This window comes from Sus scrofa, chromosome 6, assembly GCF_054392235.1.
Source record: "Sus scrofa isolate SSC_HxYL_T2T_F1_AM1 chromosome 6, Sscrofa_HxYL_maternal_Yorkshire_Landrace_v2.0, whole genome shotgun sequence".
Classification (NCBI taxonomy): Eukaryota; Metazoa; Chordata; class Mammalia; order Artiodactyla; family Suidae; genus Sus; species Sus scrofa.
Window position 1 is genome coordinate 79,349,922 of NC_139388.1, and position 18,650 is coordinate 79,368,571.

Below are 18,650 nucleotides of genomic sequence, written 5' to 3' on the forward strand. Positions count from 1 at the left end.
ATCATCGCCAGGGCGAGACACCAGACTGCTGGAGGAGAAGTGATGAAATGAGGCATATCCGTGTGGATCAGGTTTCTCCCCAGGCGTGAGGCAAAGGAACTGGGGCGCTAAAAGGAGGAAACCTTGCACCTGTAAGGTGACATAGTTAGTGCCTAGAATAACCAGAGTAGTTGCAATTATCTCTGAAGATTTTTTGTTGAAACTTACCTTGGTTTCAGTGCAAGCCCAGGTGTGCACAACTAATTTTAGGTACGTTGTGGGTTTGGTTGGTTGGGTTTTTTCGGCTGCACCTGCAGCATGTGAAAGTTCCGGGGCTAGGGGTTGAACCTGCACCACAGCAGTCATCATAACCATTGCTGTGACATGGCTGGATCTTTCACCACAAGGAAACTCCCAATTTTAGGTTATATTTATTTTATTTTATTTTTTGTTTTTATTAGGGCAGCACCTGAGGCAAATGGAGATTCCTGGACTAGGGGTCGAATTGGAGCTGTAACCCCTGGCCTGTGCCACAGCCACAGCAATACCAACACTAGATCCGAGCCTTGTCTGAAACCTACACCAGAGCTCATGGCAACGCCAGATCCTTAACCCACTGAACGAGGCCAGGGATTGAACCTGCATCTTCATGGATGCTAGTCAGACTCCACTGAGCCAGGACAGGATCTCCTTAGGTTATTTTTAAATTTAGTAACATGGCCTAGGAGGAAAGCTGTGTAATTGTATAAAATGCCTATGGAAGTTTTACTTGGTATATGATTACACAGAGTACGTGTACACTGAGTATAGTAGCTTGCATATTTGCCTGACTAAATATGCTTAAGTGTGCCTCTGACTTTGTGAGAAGTTTTATATTTTATTACAGAATGGCTGATAAAACCATCAATACAATTGAGCTAGAGTCTTTATTACAAAGGGGACAGGCACGACAGTTTAGAACAGAGGTCAGCAAACTTGTTCCATAAACAGCCAAATAGCAAATATCTTAGGCTTTGCAGGCCATGCAGTTTCTGTTGCTGGCACTGAGTTCCGCCAGAGCAATGTGAAAGCAGCCATGGGGAATGCGACAGTATGTAAATGAACAGTGTGGCTGTGTTCCCATAAACAGACAGTGGCCTGTCGTTTGCCAGCCTCTGGTTTACACTTGTAACTGATCCCACCTTGAACCTTGTTCTGTTTTTTGTCTCAGTCTTCAGGAAAGTTGTCTGGTGCCTGCCCTAGTTTCCATTAATGTTAGTGGTGTTTGAAATGTTTTTAAAAGGTTGGGAATGAAGACATGAAATATTGGAGTAAGCTGAAACTCCCTCTTGTTGTATGCTTTTCTCCTGTAAGAATTAGAACACACTTAATTTATTTTATTTTTTTCTCTTTTTGTCCTTTTAGGGCCGCTCCTGCAGCACATGGAGGTTCCCAGGCTAGGGATCTAATTGGAGCTGTTGCTGCCGGCCTATGCCACAGCCACCAGATCCGAGCTGCGTCTTCAACCTTATACCACAGCTCTTGGCAGCGCTGGATCCTTAACCCACTGAATGAGCAAGGCCAAGGATCGAACCCGCAACCTCATGGTTTCTAGTCGCATTTGTTTCCACTGCACCACGACGGGAACTCGACATTTAATTTTTGAAGAAATGTTTTTGGGTTTTTTGTTTTTGTTTTTTGCTTTTTAGGGCCAACTCACAGCCAATGGAGGGTCCCCAGGGTAGGGGTCAAATCGGACCTATAGTCAGGGTCATTTACACTGCACCACAACAGGAACCCCTGAAGAAATGTTTTGATGGACCAGATGAATTTTGATACATAAACATTTATATAGTTTTCTAAGTGATAGCCAGGTAGGTAGATATTTTTCGAGCATCTGCTCTTAACTTAGCATTGTGTACTGGATGCTTTATGCCTCTCAGCAACCCTGACAGAAATTATCGTCCTTGTTTTATAGATTAGAAACTCAGACATGGAAATGAAGCAGTGGATGCAATACAAGCAGTTGAAACATCTGTGTCTTATATTTGAAAACTGTTTTTACTGCACTGGACATAGGGAATGTACTCAGATATCCAGTGAATTCTCACTTTAGCTTGGAGCATTGATGAAATTCTAACATTCTGTAGGATAAAAAGAGATGTGATCCTTATTCTCCAAAAATTAATTTTCCCTTTCCTGAGCTTGGAAAGGGAACATAGTTGTGTTTACATGAAGGTAATTTGTATGCCTTAAGATTTCCTGCCAGTTGTATATCTCACTTCCTCCTATTAAGTCACATGTTTCAGGATAGAGCACCTATTTCCATTTCCATGACTAAGCTGCTATAGTTGGAGCAAAAGACATGTACGGATCTGTGTTGGAGGTGGGGTTGTTTTCTTTTTAGGGCCACACCTGCAGCATATGGAAGTTCCTGGGCTAGTGGTCAAATCAGAGCTATAGCTTCTAGCCTATGCCACAGTCACAGCAATGCCAGATCTGAATTGCGTCTGCGACCTACACCACAGCTTACAGCAACGCTGGATCCCGACCCACTGAGTGAGGCCAGGGGTTGAACCTGCATCCTTGTGGATACTAGTTGGATCCATTTCTGCTGTGCCACAATGGGAACTCTTTTTTGAGGTTTGTTTGTTTGTTTCGTTTGCCTGCGGCATCCAGTGGCTTGATATGGGATCTCGGTTCCCAGACCCAGGGATTGAACCCGGGCTGCAGCAGTGAAAGCACCAAGTCCTAACCAGAACACCACCAGGGAATGCCCAGATCTGTATTTAATATTGTAATTCTGAAACATTTCTCTTCCTGAAAATAATGCTTCTAGTGTACCTGGTTTTGGTTTGTTACAGGCAACAGAACATTGAGGAAAACATGACAATAGCTATGGAAGAGGCTCCAGAAAGTTTTGGCCAAGTAGTGATGCTTTATATTAACTGCAAAGTGAATGGACATCCTGTGAAAGCCTTTGTTGACTCAGGTGACGTCTCCATCTTTTGTGTCCTTGTCTCTACATCCAACATTTTGACCTGACACAGGGAGAAGAAGAGACTCTGGTGTCCCTTAAAGATGGCAGTTGCCCTCCTGACTGCTCATAAGCCCAGGGGTTATTGTTTCACTTGCCAGTCTTTTGTTTGTAATAGGTTTTTTCCTTTAATTACTTCCTAACCAGTTTTGTATTTTGCGCCATCTCCTTTATCTCCCTACCTCCCCCTTGGCATCATGAGTTTCTAGGATACCTCTGTAAGAAATTGGGGAGTTTAGAAATTGGGGGGTTAGAGTAAGGAGCTTTAAGAAAGAGGTGTGTAGAGCAGAGGTCAAACATGTATTTCAGCTTGGTCTGTGTGCCAGCGCTTTACCAGGAGCTATGAGGAGTAAAGGATGCACGGAGCATGGTTCTTGCTGTTAAAGATCTTAACAACCAGGTCAGGAGACTCAGCATTTCCCACTTGGTGATTCAGATAATGCCTGTACTAACTGGCACCTTTCTCTTCGTAACAATTCTGCTTAAGTAATTAATTCTGCTTAAGTAAGACCCTTCAGAGCAGCACCGTGTGAGTAAAATTGAGTGGCCTTGTATACCTTAATTCTGGGTTTATCGTTTGAGGCTCTTAAGTTAGGATGTGTTCCTGGAATGGTAAAAAGCCCCCGCTTAAGTAAAATTTCCTCCATTCATCTGCAAATACTTGAACACGTGGCAGGTTTCGACTATTAGAGTTTGTATCTTGAGATGTATACATTCCTGGGAGGAGTAAATCTGATTATTCAGTTTTTTTAAATGTCTTTTGAATGCTGTGTGCAAGGCCTTGTGCTTGGTGCTTGAGGGTAAAGACGGGAGCTTTCTAGGGCTCCAGTGAGTGAGTGACAAATTCATGAGACCCGAATGTAACACTCAGCGTTCATCGAGCCCTTCCTGTTGCCATGCGAGGTACTTAATGGATATCATCTTAATCAGTTTTACTTAATCCTTAGAATGTCCCTGTGAGCTATGTTCTATTATCCCTGTTTTACAGATGAGGAAACTTAGACGTAGAGGGGGTGAAGTCACTCTTCCAGGAATACAGAGTTCATGTGTAGTAGACTTTGGATTCAGCCCCAGATCTGCTTGATACCAGCACCCTTAACCACTGTGCAAAGACCAGATGCGTGTTGGAGGAACATAAAGACCACATTCTCGCTCTGACTGGGGTGCTCAGGTGTGGCTTCCCCGAAGAGAGGGCATTTGGACTGAGCTGTGTCCATGGGTAGAGGATTGGGGCTTTGACCTGAGGCAGGAGAGCAGTGAAAGGGCCCATTCTCATCCTGGGGCTGCTGACTGTACATCAATAATAGCTTTTCTGAAGTAGAGTGAGGAAGGAGGGAGAAAGGGGAGAACTGCCTTCCCAGATTCCCTTTCTCTTCATTATTTCTGGGCCATCTTGAAACCAACCTTCCTCAAATGCCAAGAGCTTTCAGAGCTTAAAAAGTGTACGTTATTGTGAGTGATAAGGACAAGAAGTGTTGGAATTGAATGAGTAGAGAGATCGCTGGGAAAGAGCAGACAGGGAGGAGGCCTTAAAGCATAAGTAGAATTCAAAGAAAGCGGAAGCAGAGGAGTGGGCACTCTGTAGGGAGGCAAAGTGAGGAAGAGGCAAAGAAAAAGAGAGGAGTCAGGATAGAAGGCAGGTATCAGTCTGCGGGCTGCTGTAACAGAATACTGCAGGCTGGGTGGCTGATAAACCACATGGGTTTGTTCTCAGTTCCAGAGGCAAAGAACTCCAAGATCAGGATGCCAGCAGATTCGGTGCCTGATTCCTAATTCATACATGCCTCTCTTCTCTCTGTGTCCTCCTGTGGTGGAAGGGGTGAGGGAGCTCTCTGGGGTGTCTTAGGCACAAAATCCCATTCTTGAGGGCCCCACACTCATAACCTAATCAGCCCAAGACTGCCCCTTCCTAATGTCATCACATTGGGGATTAGGTTTCAACATAAATTTTGGAGGGACACACACTCATTCAGTCTACAGCAGCTGGAAATAGTTGGATCAGGTTGGGGTGGGATCTGAGGCTGTGGTGATAAAGTTTGAAGCTGATCTTACAAAGAGTAGAAGGCTTTGAGGGTATTTGAACAGATGAATAACAAATCTGAAGAAGGTGAGATTTTAAGAATATTGAAAACAGTGACAGTTCTGGAGAATTCTGTACACCTAAGGATCAGAACTATTTCCTTGCTTTAAATTATACATGCACAGAGTGGTTTGGAAGCCAAAGAAATTGTCCACTAGTTAGAGGGGATAGAATGTGAGCTAGGTTGGTTGCTATAGTTAGAAGAAGAAAAGTCAGAAATTGCCCAGAATTTATTAACAGGATTGGAACTGAGTTTGAGAGTGGGGAGAAAGCTAAAAGAGGAGGAGTTGAAAGTAAACAGTGTCCATATTTTATGATTGCAAGAAAATAATTCCATTGGCAAGAGGGGTGGAGTGGGGGGAAGGAGTGTTGTAGTTTACCCGTTGACTTAGAAGTAGACACATCCAACACACAGGAATATGGAACTAGACTCTGCGGGAGAAATTAGGACCGTAGATAATGGGTAGGGAAGTGTCTGTCTTGTGCACAGCCTGACTCCAGCCGTGTGAGTGAGTATTCGTAACCCAGAGAGAAGAGTCCTTAGTCCCCTCTTCCTGAAAGGCACTGTTGGAGCAGAGAATGGGGGGTTCAGTTCCAGTTTTTAGAGAGACTGCAGGGTGTGTTTTTTAACCAGTAATTAGGAGTGTTCCAAAGTTTGACATAAAAATAACTTGGTGGGATGTCTAGAGATACTGAAAACTGATCTGAGTGTGCAATAGTGCTTAATTGAGCCTTTCCATCTGTAGACACACATAGTTTGACTTTTTGGAAGTCCTTCCCAAGTAGTTTTGCTTTCTATTTTTAAAGTTTAAAAATATATCATTTAATTATTACATTTAAACAGTATTCTTTGCCTCAAAGTCAAGTTTCTACACTATGTTCCAGATTCCAGTGTGAAACTGAAAGTTGAACTAAGCATGGCAGGAAGTGGGCTAGGTAGGAATAATTCTGCACAGACAAAAGCCTGGGAGTATACTTGCTCTCTGCCCAATTTTTAGTGCTGCATTTTTTCATCTTACCACAAATGTGGGCCTTGTCTTCATTATCTGATGTTTCCCTCCACTTCCAGGTGCCCAGATGACTATTATGAGTCAAGCCTGTGCAGAGAGGTGTAACATAATGAGGCTGGTGGATCGTCGGTGGGCAGGGATCGCCAAAGGAGTGGGCACCCAGAAGATCATTGGAAGGGTTCATCTAGGTGAGCAAAAGGCCCAGGGAGTCTTTGGAGGGTGGCAAACTTGAACGATTTCCTTCTGGATAGGGGCATCTGGTCCAAGATGCCCAATCCCTAGAAATGTTAAATCCTGTTCTGTGAGAGTTAGGCATGTAACATGCAAAAAGCCCTACCAGTCCCCTTTGTTCTTCTATCTCCTGCTCTTCAGAGATAGTCCCTTTCAACTATTTTAGTCGATATGGTGCTTAGCTCCACATTGCTAGTAATGTGTTTACAGCACTGTTTACTGATATGGCTATGTAAATGCTGTTGAGAATTCAGCCATCTGATTGAAAAAGTGTTTTTCCTTTTATGTCTAATTTTTTTCTCACATTAGTCATCGTCTTTTGTTGGGGGGGGGGTGTTTTTTATGTGTTACTCATCCCTAAACACTCTAGTTGTGTAAATCTCCTTTGTACGTGTCATCCTGTTGAAGATACTTCTTCCAGCCTGGACTGGTGGTTCGAGGCTGCTTCATAGCTGCTGTTTTGGAATCTCCCGAGACTGGGTCCTAAGGGGTGCTTCTCCCTGCAGTCTTAGTTGAGTTATGTGGATCCCATACTTTTTTTTTATTCTCTCTCTCCTCAGTTTATTAGAGCACATCTTCCAGGAACTTCCTGAGAAAAAGGACACAGAAGTAAATGGGGTCCTTAAATATTGGAACCCATCTTTTTCCCTGCATTCTCCCAGTCTCAGTTGGAAATTGCTTTCCTTCATGAGTGTTTATCAGTGTTGTTGTGGAGAAGCTGGCTTCTCTTCTGACTCTTAGTCTTCTGTGTGTAAGATTTCTTTGCCCTTTCCGGAGCTTGTAGATCTTCTCTGTCACTTCAGTGCTTTAAAATGTCACAGTGATGTGCTTGGTATAGATGTGCTTTTCACCTGCTGTGCTAGGTACCTTGCGGTCCAGAAAAATGGTTCTTATCATGATATCTTCCCCTCTGGGATGTCTGCTATTCAAGTAGGATCTTCTGCCATCATGGACTTGTCCTCTCGTTTTCTTTTCTTCTTCTTTCTTTCATTGGGTTTAGGAGGTTTTTAATGAGATTTTCTCAATTTTGCGTTCTAACCTTTGTGTTCTGTCTGCTAGTTTTTCTTTCTTGGATTACTCAAATGTCTGGTGATCCTTGACATCTGCTCCTTGAAGAGTGGGACACCAGAAGGCTATTGGGAGAATTAGTTGATGGGCAGCCATGGTGATCGGGGGAGACCTGGAAGCTGGGATGGAGGGAAAAGCTAGAGTCTCAGTAGATTTCCACTTAACCCCCTGGTTTCCAGTTTGGTGCTTGTGGTGTCCCTGTTGTCCTCTGTTCCACCCTCTGGAGGAAACAAACCTCCAGTGAACTGTTGGGGTGGAGGTGAGGAGCCCCAAGATGTAACTGCCTACATAGACCTTCATCCAGTGCTCCTAGTATGGACTCACCTCCACCCCTATTTGAAGAGGTGCTTGTCTCAGCCAGTGCATCAGCCTCATTGAGTTCTGTTACATTAGAAAGAGTGCTTCGTAGTTTTCCTTATTGTCATCTGCTCTCTAATTCCAAAATTGTTTCACTTGTCTCTTCCATTATTTTTGACCTTAGTGATTTATACCTTTCAAAAGAAAAAACAGTGGAGTTCCTGCTGTGTCCCAGTGGGTCAGTAGTCCAACTGAAGCAGCTCTGGTCACTGTGAAGGTTCAGGTTCTGTCCCAGCCCCGCACAGTGGGTTAAGGATCCCGCATTCCTGCAGCTGCACCTTGGGTAGCAGGTGTGGCTTTGAAGACAAACAAGAACAGAAAACGAAAAACAGGAGTTCCTGTTGTGGCGCAGTGGTTAATGAATCCGACTAGGAACCATGAGGTTGTGCATTTGATCCCTGGCCTTGCTCAGTGGGTTAACGATCCGGCATTGCTGTGAGCTGTGGTGTAGGTTGCAGACACGGCTCGGATCCCGAGTTGCTGTGGCTCTGACGTAAGCCAGCGGCACAGCTCCAATTAGACCCCTAGCCTGGGAACCTCCATATGCTGCGGGAGCAGCCCAAAGAAATAGCAAAAAGACAAAAAAAAAAAAAAAAAAAAAACGAAAAACAACTTCTATTGTGTGTGTGCTTTTGTTGTTGTTTTAAGGAGTAAATTGAGATAAATACATGTGTTTAGTCCTTCATCTTTAATCAAAATTGTTTTTTTCTTTCATTATCCACTTAATCGATGCTCATTGTAGAGGAATTTCAGAAGTGTAGAAATGTGAAAAGAAAGGAAAATAGCTTTAAATTCTTTTAGGTGAGAAGCAATCAGTAGCCTTTGGACATATCTCTTACAAGTATTTTTTCTTATAAAAAATGGTCATGTAATATGTAGAATTTTAAACTTTGCTGTAAGAAAAAGAAACATTTTCCAAATGCCAGTATAAATTTTATAAGCATCATTCAAATATATGCATATACCGTTTTATTGTATGGGTTTAAAGGTTTGTTTGGTTTTCATTTTTGCTTTTTAGGGCCGCACCCACAGCATACGGAGGTTCCCAGGCTAGGGGTGGAATCAGTACTACAGCTGCCAGCCTACACCATAGCCACAGCAACGCCAGATCAGAGCTGCGTCTGTGACTTACACCACAGCTCACTCATGGCAATGCCAGATCCTTAACCCACTGAGCACAGCCGGGGATCGAATCCGCAACCTCATGGTTCCTAGTCGGATTCGTTAACCACTGAGCCACGACAGGAACTCCCCTCATCAAAGACAGAGAAAGTGAACAAACATGAACTAGGAAAGGGCTCAAGTAACATATATAACTAATAAAAGATTCATATTTAGACTATACAGGAGTTCCCATTATGGCTCAGTGGTAATGAACCTGACTAGTTTCCTGAGGACACGGGTTCAATCCCTGGCCTTGCTCATTGGGTTCTAGTGTTGCCAAGAGCTGTGGTATAGGCTGGCAGCTACAGGTGCGCTACTATCTCTAGCCTGGGAACTTCATATGCCATAGGTGCAGCCCTTAAAAGACCCCCCCCCCCCAAAAAAGAATATATATATGCTATGTGTATATTCTCTGATATATAAAAAATTACAGAGGCATTTGCACAGATATTTTAAGAAGAAAGCCAGATGGTTAATAAGTGTGTGAAAAACTGCTCTGTCTTGTTAATCAGGGAAATAGAGAATTACTTGCCAGGTTTCCCCACCCCCCGCCCCCCGGGCCACACCTATGGCATATGGCAATTCTCAGGCTCAGGGTCGAATCAGAGCTGCAGCTGCCTGCCTGTGTCATAGCCAGAGCAGCTTAGGATCTGATCCACCACTGTGACCTGCACCGCCGCTCACGGCAACACTGGATTCCTAACCCACTGAGTGAGGCCAGGGATTGAACCTGAGTCCTCATGGATACTAGTCAGGCTCATAACCCGCTGAGCCACAACAGGAACTCCCAGATTTTAAATCTGATAATATTGAGTGTTGGGAAAATGTGGAGTAATGGGAACTTCCACAAACCACTGAGAACATTTTGGAAAATAATTCAGCATCCAGTAGAGTTGAGCCTAATATCCTCTAAAACCCTGTCTGGTTTTTTGTTGTTTGTTTTTTTGTTTTTGTTTTTTTTTAAGGCCGCACCCTCTGCATATGGAGGTTCCCAGGCTAGGGGTCTAGTCAGAGCTGTAGCCGCCGACCTGCACTATAGCCACTACACCATAGCCACAGCCATACTGGGTGTGCAGCCTACTCCACAGCTCAGGGCAGAACCAGATCCTTGACCCACTGAGTGAGGAGGCCAAGGATCGAACCTGTGTCCTCATGGATACTAGTCAGATTCTTTTCCTCTGAGCCATGACCAGAACGCCGAAGCCTGTCTGTTTTTAGAGTATACCTTCAGAGACACTCAAGGGACACCAGGAGAGAAGTACAAGAATATTCTCGTTAGCATTGTTTGTGGCAGGAATTGGAAGCAATCCGAGAAACCCCATAGAAGCAGAATGAATAACTCAGTGATGGTGCATCAGACGTTACGGTACTTAATCTAAGGGGTGGTGTAAGTGAAAGAAATACAGTCACGTGCACCCACAGGAATAAAATATCTCAAAATATCTTTTGAGTGAAAAAGCAAATCTTAGTTCAAAACACAAAACTAACAAATGTTGCTTAGAAAGCATACAAACATGGAGTTCCCGTCGTGGCGCAGTGGTTAACGAATCCGACTAGGAACCATGAGATTGCGAGTTCTGTCCCTGCCCTTGCTCAGTGGGTTAACGATCCAGCGTTGCCGTGAGCTGTGGTGTAGGTTGCAGGCACGGCTTGGATCCAGTGTTGCTGTGGCTCTGGCGTAGGCCAGCAGCTACAGCTCCGATTGGACCCCTAGCCTGGGAACCTCCATATGCCGCGGGAGCGGCCCAAGAAATAGCAAAAAGACAAAAAAAAAAAAAAAAAAACCATACAAATGTGCTGAAAAGTGTAAGAAAAGCTCGGAATGATTAGTACAAAACCCAGGATAGTTGGGATGGTCGGAGGAGGTGGAGAATAAGCTGTGATCAGTAAATAGGACTTATGTGCGACTTTTTTTGTTGTTGCTTTTTTTTTGTGCTTTTTTTTTTAGTGCTACATGCTCTGCATATGGAAGTTCCCAGGCCAGGGATTGAATGGAAGCTACAGCTGCAGACCTATACCACAGCCACGGCAATGTAGGATCTGAGCTGTGTCGGTGACCTACACCACAGCTCATGGCAATGCTGGATCCGCAACCCACTGAGTGAGGCCACGGATTGAACCTGCACCCTCATGGACAGTAGTAAGATTTGTTTCCGCTGAGCCATGGTGGGAACTCCCAAGATTTTTTTTTTTAATTTTACATTGGAGTAATAGTCAGTTGACAGTGTTGAGTTAGTTTCAGGTGTGCAGGAAAGTGATTCAGTTTTGTGAATATGTATTTTTCTTTTCAGATTCTTTTCATATGGGAAACTAATTAGTTTTCTCTTTCTTACCCTGGGAAATAAATGCATGGGTATTTGTTTTATTGTACTTTAACTGTATAGATACTTCATATACTTTTCTGCTTAGAAGATACAGTTTTTTTGTTTGTTTTTTGTATGGAAGTTCCCGGGCCAGGGCTTGAACTCAAGCCGCAGCAGTGACAACGCCAAGTCTTTAACTGGTAGGCCACCAGGGAACTCCTAAGATATAGTTAATAACAAACTGTTTTTTTTTTTAAATGTTATATAAATATAAATAAGAGGAGTAATTGAGGGAAGAGGAAAGACAGGAGGCTCCAGGCAAACATAGGCCTTTAGTGTTGTCTCTGGTGTGACAAATAGAAACCTGATTATAACAGACAGTAATACACAGTTTACTTCTTGGGGGCTAATTGGAAAGGTTTAAAGTGTACAGACTAGATTCTTTTAGAAAAACCTCTTGTGAGTGCATAGGAAGAAAGTGGTTAATATTGGAGGAATTGGCCTTGATTGATCTTCCTATCCTCCATCTTTTTTTTTTTTTTTTTTTTTTTTTAACGCCAACTTTCTTCACCAGCTGAGCATGTATCACATATCAAGCCAGGTCTCATGGGTGGTAGTTCTGTCCAATCCACCTTATGAGCTGGTGCCTCCATTAGCTTTTAACCTGATTGTTGGTCTTGCTGGATTTTTGCACTTAACTCACTTGTTTGCATGCTTTGATTTGGCTTTGACTGATTCCAGGAAGAGAAGCACAGAATGATAGATATATTTTCCAAACCTCCCCTGGAAACATCACTAACCTCTTGTGTTCTTCCTGTGCTTTAGCTCAGGTTCAGATTGAAGGAGATTTCCTGGCGTGTTCCTTCTCAATACTTGAGGAACAGCCCATGGACATGCTTCTGGGACTGGACATGCTGAAGCGGCATCAGGTAATGAAGAGCTTCACTTTCTTTTTGCATTGGCTTTTTGTAAGTTACGTGGTTATTACTACATCATTTCTCTTGGTTTTGGTATACTTCAGACCGGGAAAGGTTTTTAATTAATGGTAGAAGGTTTGAAATTACTCATCAGTAGAAATAAAATCTTTTTTTGTGAAATCTTTCTGATTCTCTTGAATCTGCCCATTTGTTTTGAGACTACAGTGGACAGTTTGGTTCCCTTGTGTAATTTTTACCTTCTGATTACAACTCAGGTGATCATTTTTTTTCCCCTTTTTTTGGCCACCCGCTGCATGTGGCGTTCCCAGGCCACAGATCAGATCGAGCCACAGTTGCGACCTAAGCCACAGCTGTGGAACACCAGATCCTTAACCCATTGTTCTGGGCCTATGTCCCAGTGCTCCCAGCACTCCCTCAGTCCCATAGTGCTGCAGTGGGAACTCCTCAAGTAATTTTTTGATGGGTTTGTAGGGAGGTGCACATAATACACAGTGATGATTTTACTGCAACTATAAGTTCAGTAAATTCTTAGTAACTGTTCAGGCAATACTTGGAGGAGTTGTGGCTCAGTGGTAATGAATCCAACTAGTATCCATGAGAGCTCAGATTTGATCCGTGGCCTCGCTCAGGGGGTTAAGGATCCAGCATTGCTATGAGCTGCGGTGTGGGTCTCAGACAAGGCTCAGATCTGGTGTTGGCTGTGGTGTAAGCTGGCAGCTGCAGCTCTGATTTGACCTGGGAACTTCCATATACCATGGATAGGCCTTACAAAGACAAAAATAAACAAGGAACGACACTTGGAAAGACGAGCTTCAAGATGTTGGGGAAATATTGTGCGTGGCTATCAAATCAAAGTGTAGTATTTTTAAGTAGAATAAATGTGTTCAAGTACAAATAAAACCGAATTTATTAACTTGTCGCTGTCTTCCCCTATTTTTAAGTCATGGTATAGACTAGCAGTATCCAGCTTTATAGATACAAAACATATGTGTGTAACTGTCCTATATTAAGCAGTTGAAAAATATGTACTGAAAAGGAGGATAGCATTAAGTATGAAATATGAGTACATTTGTTGAACTTGCCTTTTTTATATATCACCTTTGAGACTTGGTATCAAGTTTAAATATAAGCTCAACTTTACACACTAAGCAAAAAGCAAAAATGTTGAACTATATAAATGGTATGTCTCAGTTTTTTTTATTTTTATTTTTATTTTTTTTGTCTTTTTGCTATTTCCTGGACTGCTCCTGCGGCATATGGAGGTTCCCAGGCTAGGGGTCCATTCGGAACTGTAGCCGCCGGCCTACACCAGAGCCACAGCAACTCGGGATCCGAGCCACATCTGCCACCTACACCACAGCTCACGGCAACGCCGGATCATTAACCCACTGAGCAAGGGCAGGGACCGAACCCGCAACCTCATGGTTCCTAGTCGGATTCGTTAACCACTGCGCCACGACGGGAACTCCTCAGTTTTATTTTTTAAAAAGTCGTTTATATGTTTCTAAAAGATGTGGCTGCTGATTATGCCTGGAGATTTTCCAGATTTTGAGCAATGAATGTGTAATTACATTTAAATTCAGAAATTAAGAATTGCTGTGTTTGACAAATAAGTAAATTATTTGTAAATTATCCCATATATTCTGCTATAAAGTTTAAATATTAAAAAAAATTCTAGGCATTCCCATTGCGGCTCAGCAGTAACAAACTAGTATCCATGAGAACTCAGGTTCAATCCCTGGCCTTGCTCAGTGGATTAAGGATCCGGCGTTGCTGCGGCTGTGGTGTAGGCCAGCAGCTGCAGCTCCAGTTCAACCCCTAGCCTGGGATCTTCAATATGCTGCGGGTGCAGCCCTAAAAAGACAGAAAAAAGAATTGTAAGTTAACAGTGTCACCTAAATTAAAGCTTAAAAACTTTTAGGTAAAATCAGTTTTTTTGAGCCATCTCTGTCAGTGTTGCTCTTTATGAGTAAAAGTTAAAATTCAGGATCATAATTTTCCTACATCATGGTTTATCTGCTGTCTTTGGTTTCTTCCTTCTAAGTGTTCTATTGACCTCAAGAAAAATGTACTGGTGATCGGCACCACAGGCTCACAGACGACCTTCCTTCCCGAGGGAGAGTTACCAGAGTGTGCCCGGTTGGCGTATGGGGCTGGGCGAGAGGAAGTACGGCCAGAGGAGATTGCAGACCAAGAATTAGCAGAAGCCCTTCAAAAATCCGTAGAAGATGCAGGTATTTGGAGTGGCCAAGCTCTTGACTCATACTCTTGCTATTGGTGGGTGAGCCAGGGGAGTTGGAGCTTCAGCGGGCAGGATCTGTTCACGATCAGTCTCATTGTCCTGTTGCAGGTGTCTTCCTTGTCCTCTTACCACCTCCCCCATCTCGGTACAATCAAGGAAAACTCTTGTGATCTCTAGATCAAGAAACAGCAGTCCATTACTATGTTCAAGATAGGTGGGGAGTTAACTCGCTTGGGTACATTTTGGTGGGCTTCCTAAAAAATCTTGTCTTTTTTTTTTTTTTTTCTTCTTTTTTCTTGAAGAAAGTTATGACAGTAAGTAAAGACTTCCTTTTGAGTTCAACATCTCCTGGAAGTTTTCTTGTTCTTGTCTTAGGCCCACTTTTTTTGGAGGATAGCATTGTGACTAAGCAGCCCTAACCTTTTTAACATGTACTGAAAGTGCTGCCACTAAGAACAGAAGAACCAACAGTAAAAAGCAAAATTGAACATTTATCAAACTAAAGTGTTCATGCTGTTAATGAGATCATGGCAATGTCATTGGGCCAAATTAGAACAGTGTGTAAACTCTTGAAATGTATGTATACACTTCTTTCCCCGGAGTCTCAGTTATTATAGCTCTTTAATTCTAAAGATTGAGCCAAGTTTCCTGGGTGAAATAAAGGGACACAGTTATGCTGAAATCTCACTTCCATGGATAATTTTCCCCTATCTGTTACTGGACAGTGACTGTGGGATGCATTTTCTAGAACCTGAAGAGAGTTAATTTTTGAGTTTGGATTATTTTGAGCTGTGATTATTCATTAGTGACTAATATCACACATTGCATTTGCTGATAGAGTAAAATGTATTAGAGCTCCAAATTCAGGGAATGGCTTTCTCCTAAGGACAAAAAATTATAAAGCATTAACAGTAAACAGCCAGATTTTGCCAGTGTTTATTACCGGGGAATATCCTGTGGTTTAGCTTTGAGACTCTTTTTGTATTTTTTAGGGTTGCACCCACAGCATGTGGAAGTTTGCAGGCTAGGGGTCGAATCAGAGCTGCAGCTGCAGGCCTACACCACAGCTAATGGTAACGCTGGATCCTTAACCCACTGAGCAAGGCCAGGGGTCGAATCTACATCTTCACAGATACTAGTCACATTTATTTTCGCTGAGCCACAACAGGAACTCCTAGCCTTGAGACTCTTTAAAGGAGCGTTAGGAACAGGTGGAGTTCAACTTCGATTTGTTCAGAATCTACTCCACCACCACCTTTTGTCTTGGCTTTACACATAAAATACAGTTTGGGTTGTGATTTAAGTAATTTTGTGGTTGGGGTAGGGAGGGGAGAATTTTGAACAACTAGAGAGATTAATAGTTTAATGAATTGGACATACCTTAGAAGGTGGTGTTTATTTATTTATTTATTTATTTATTTATTTATTTATTTTGTCTTTTTGTAGGGCTGCACCCGAGGCATATGGAGGTTCCCAGGCTAGGAATCGAATCAGAGCTACAGCTGCCAGCCTGTGCCACAGCCACAGCAATGCCAGATCCGAGCCACGGTCTGCGACCTATACCACAGCTCATGGCAATGCTGGATCCTTAACCCACCGAGCAAGGCCGGGGATCGAACCTGCAACCTCATGGTTCCTAGTCGGATTTGTTCCCGCTGCGCCACATGATGGGGACTCCAGAAGGTGGGGGAGGGGAGTTGTTTGTTTGTTTTTTGTTTTTGGTAAGTAGTCAGCTTAGTCATAATACTATGCATTAATAAAATGAGGATATGGAGTTCCCTGGTGGTGCAGTAGATTAAGAATCTGGCATTGTCACTATTGTGGCACAAGTCAGATCCCTGGTCTGGGAATTTCTGCATGCCATGGGGGCAGTCTAAAAAGAGATAGGTGAAAAAAAGTAGATCTATAGTTGGTTTCATTTTGTGAAACCTCTGTTTCCCACTCCCTACCTCCCCCAGTTCTGGTGCTTTTATTTGAGAAACACTAGCTGGTGGTAGCAGTGCTTTAAAACCTCCTAACCATGAGTTCCCATCATGGACAGTGGAAATGAATCTGACTAGCATCCATGAGATTGTGGGTTTGATCCCTGGCCTCGCTCAGTGGATTAAGGATCCAGCATTTCCGTGAGCTGTGGTGTAGGCCCATAGCTGTAGCTCTGATTCAACCCCAACCCTGGGAACTTCCATATGCCGCAGGTACGGCCCTAAAATAACAAAAGAAAACCCTTCTAACAGTTACCCTCTTTGATTAATTACTTCCTTTTAATAAAAAGTTTAGCAGATTAAAAATAGAAACCACAGGTGTTGTCAGCTATAGTGAAGGGGGTGTACCAATTTTAAAGGATTAACAGGAAATGGCTCTCTACTCATGATCTTTTGTTACTGCCAATGTATGGCTTATGCTAATTTTTGTGAATAGTGAGATAATTCTTGAACATCAAGTTATCTTTCTTTGAAACATCAAAGAAAGCATTATCAGGAGTTCCCATCGTGGCTCAGCAGAAGTGACTCTGACTGGCATCCATGATGACACAGGTTCAATCACTGGCCTTGCTCAGTGGGTTAAGGATCCGGCATTGCTGTGAGCTGTGGTGTAGGCCGGCAGCTGCAGCTCTGATTCAGCCCCTAGTCTGGGAACCTTCATACGCAGAGAGTGTAGCCCTGAAAAGCCAAAAGACAAAAAAAAGAGAGAGAAAGCCTTATCAAAATCACCTGCCTCTGGACATAGTAGATGAAAATATTTTTGCTAAAAACTTTTCTTTTACTTCATACCAGAATATCTTTTCTGTTGATTAAAAAATAAACCATCGTGGTGCAGTGGAAACAAATGCGACTAGGAACTGTGGGGTTTCGGGTTTGAATCCTGGCATTGCTTCATGGGTTGTGGATCTGGCGTTGCTATGAGCTGTGGTGTAGGTTGAAGACGTGGCTCGGATCCTGCATTGCTGTGGCTGTGGTGTAGGCAAGCAGCTATAGCTCTGATTAGACTCCCTAGCCTGGGAACCTCCATATGCTTCGAGTGTGACCCTAAAAAGAAAAAAAAAAATCAGAGTAGGAGCTGTGTCTAGTATGTTTTTTCTTTCTTTCTTTTTCTTTTTTTTCTTTTTTTTTTTTTTTTTTTTTTTTTTTTTTGTCTTTTTAGGGCTGCACCTGTGGCATATGGAAATTTACAGGCTAGGGTTCAAATAGCTGTAGGTGCTGCCCTACACCACAGCAACACCAAATCTGAGCCATATCTGCAAACCTACTCTACAGTTCATGGTGATGCCGGATCCTTAACCCAGGGATCGAACCTGCACCCTCATAGATACTAGTTGGGTTTGTTACCACTGAGCCACAATGGGAACTCCTAATATGTTTTCTAAAAACGAATTTAAAAAAAAAGATATTAAGCCAGGATAGGTAATTAGGTTTGGTTTGTTTTTCTTCTAAAAATAAATCTCAACTGAGAAAGAAATTTGGATAGTGTTCACTCACCTTAACTCCAAAAGATTTCCTTATCACACAGTTCCATCTATAGATCTATTTTTTTTCACCTATCTCACATGTTTGACCATGAATTCTCTGTGTAGGTGTGTAAAATTAATTTCTTTCCAAGTTGTGTTGAAAACTCTTGAAGTTGACACATTGCTTTATGTATTGTGAGAGAATTAAAGCAACCCGCAAATCTTTTGGATGTCAAACTACAGAAACATTCCCCCTCTTTGACTGGACCAGTTCCTGATTTTAAAGATGGCAGAGGAGCGGAGACTATAACCCTGCATGGTGTGTGGTTTGCATTGTTAACCCAAGTTTGCTTGTCTGTTTCCTAATTCAAACAGAGCGTCAGAAGCCATGATGCATGTAGTGTGTGTGTACTGCAGCTGGAGTGGGCCCCAGACCAGGTATTTATAGACACCACGTTAAGCCTTCCATCCAGTTGTCGTCTGTGGTCTGCAAGCCTCTCTCTGCAGCAGTTCTGGAATTAAGCTACTGTCATTCACCATTTCACCTCGTTCAATCTGGTTACAACTAGCCTGTATATACATTTGTATGTTGGCATACATACATACATATCTAAGCACGATTTCCTATTTAAAATTTTATCAGTCATTAGAATAGTCCCAGGGGAAAAAAAATTCCAGTGAAAACGAGTGTCCATCTGACCACTGTGACTATCAAATCAAGGATCAGCACCATGGGAGTTCCCTGGTGGCTGAGTAGCTTTGTCACTGCTGTGGCTTAGGTTCAGTTCCTGGCCTGGGAACCTTCTGCATCCTGTGT

The 18,650-nt window shown here is 42.9% G+C and overlaps 1 protein-coding gene across 8 annotated transcripts in view; it reads left to right on the plus strand.

Moving 5' to 3' along the window:
* The window catches only part of DDI2 (DDI proteasomal shuttling factor 2), a 40,344-nt gene that overhangs the window by 16,951 nt on the left and 4,743 nt on the right, over positions 1-18,650 (plus strand). For 4 of the 8 annotated variants that reach the window (XM_084962902.1, XM_084962900.1, XM_084962901.1 and 1 more), the window contains 5 exons: positions 2,823-2,950; positions 6,145-6,273; positions 12,034-12,137; positions 14,191-14,380; positions 18,209-18,271. In XM_084962902.1, the coding sequence (XP_084819028.1) occupies positions 2,823-2,950; positions 6,145-6,273; positions 12,034-12,137; positions 14,191-14,380; positions 18,209-18,225 (568 nt within the window). In that variant the 3' untranslated portion in view covers positions 18,226-18,271. Of the gene's footprint in view, positions 1-2,822; positions 2,951-3,983; positions 4,167-6,144; positions 6,274-12,033; positions 12,138-14,190; positions 15,412-16,998; positions 17,192-18,208; positions 18,272-18,650 lie in introns of those variants that run through there. The other 4 variants (XR_014807108.1, XR_014807105.1, XR_014807106.1 and 1 more) reach the window with 4 other exon arrangements.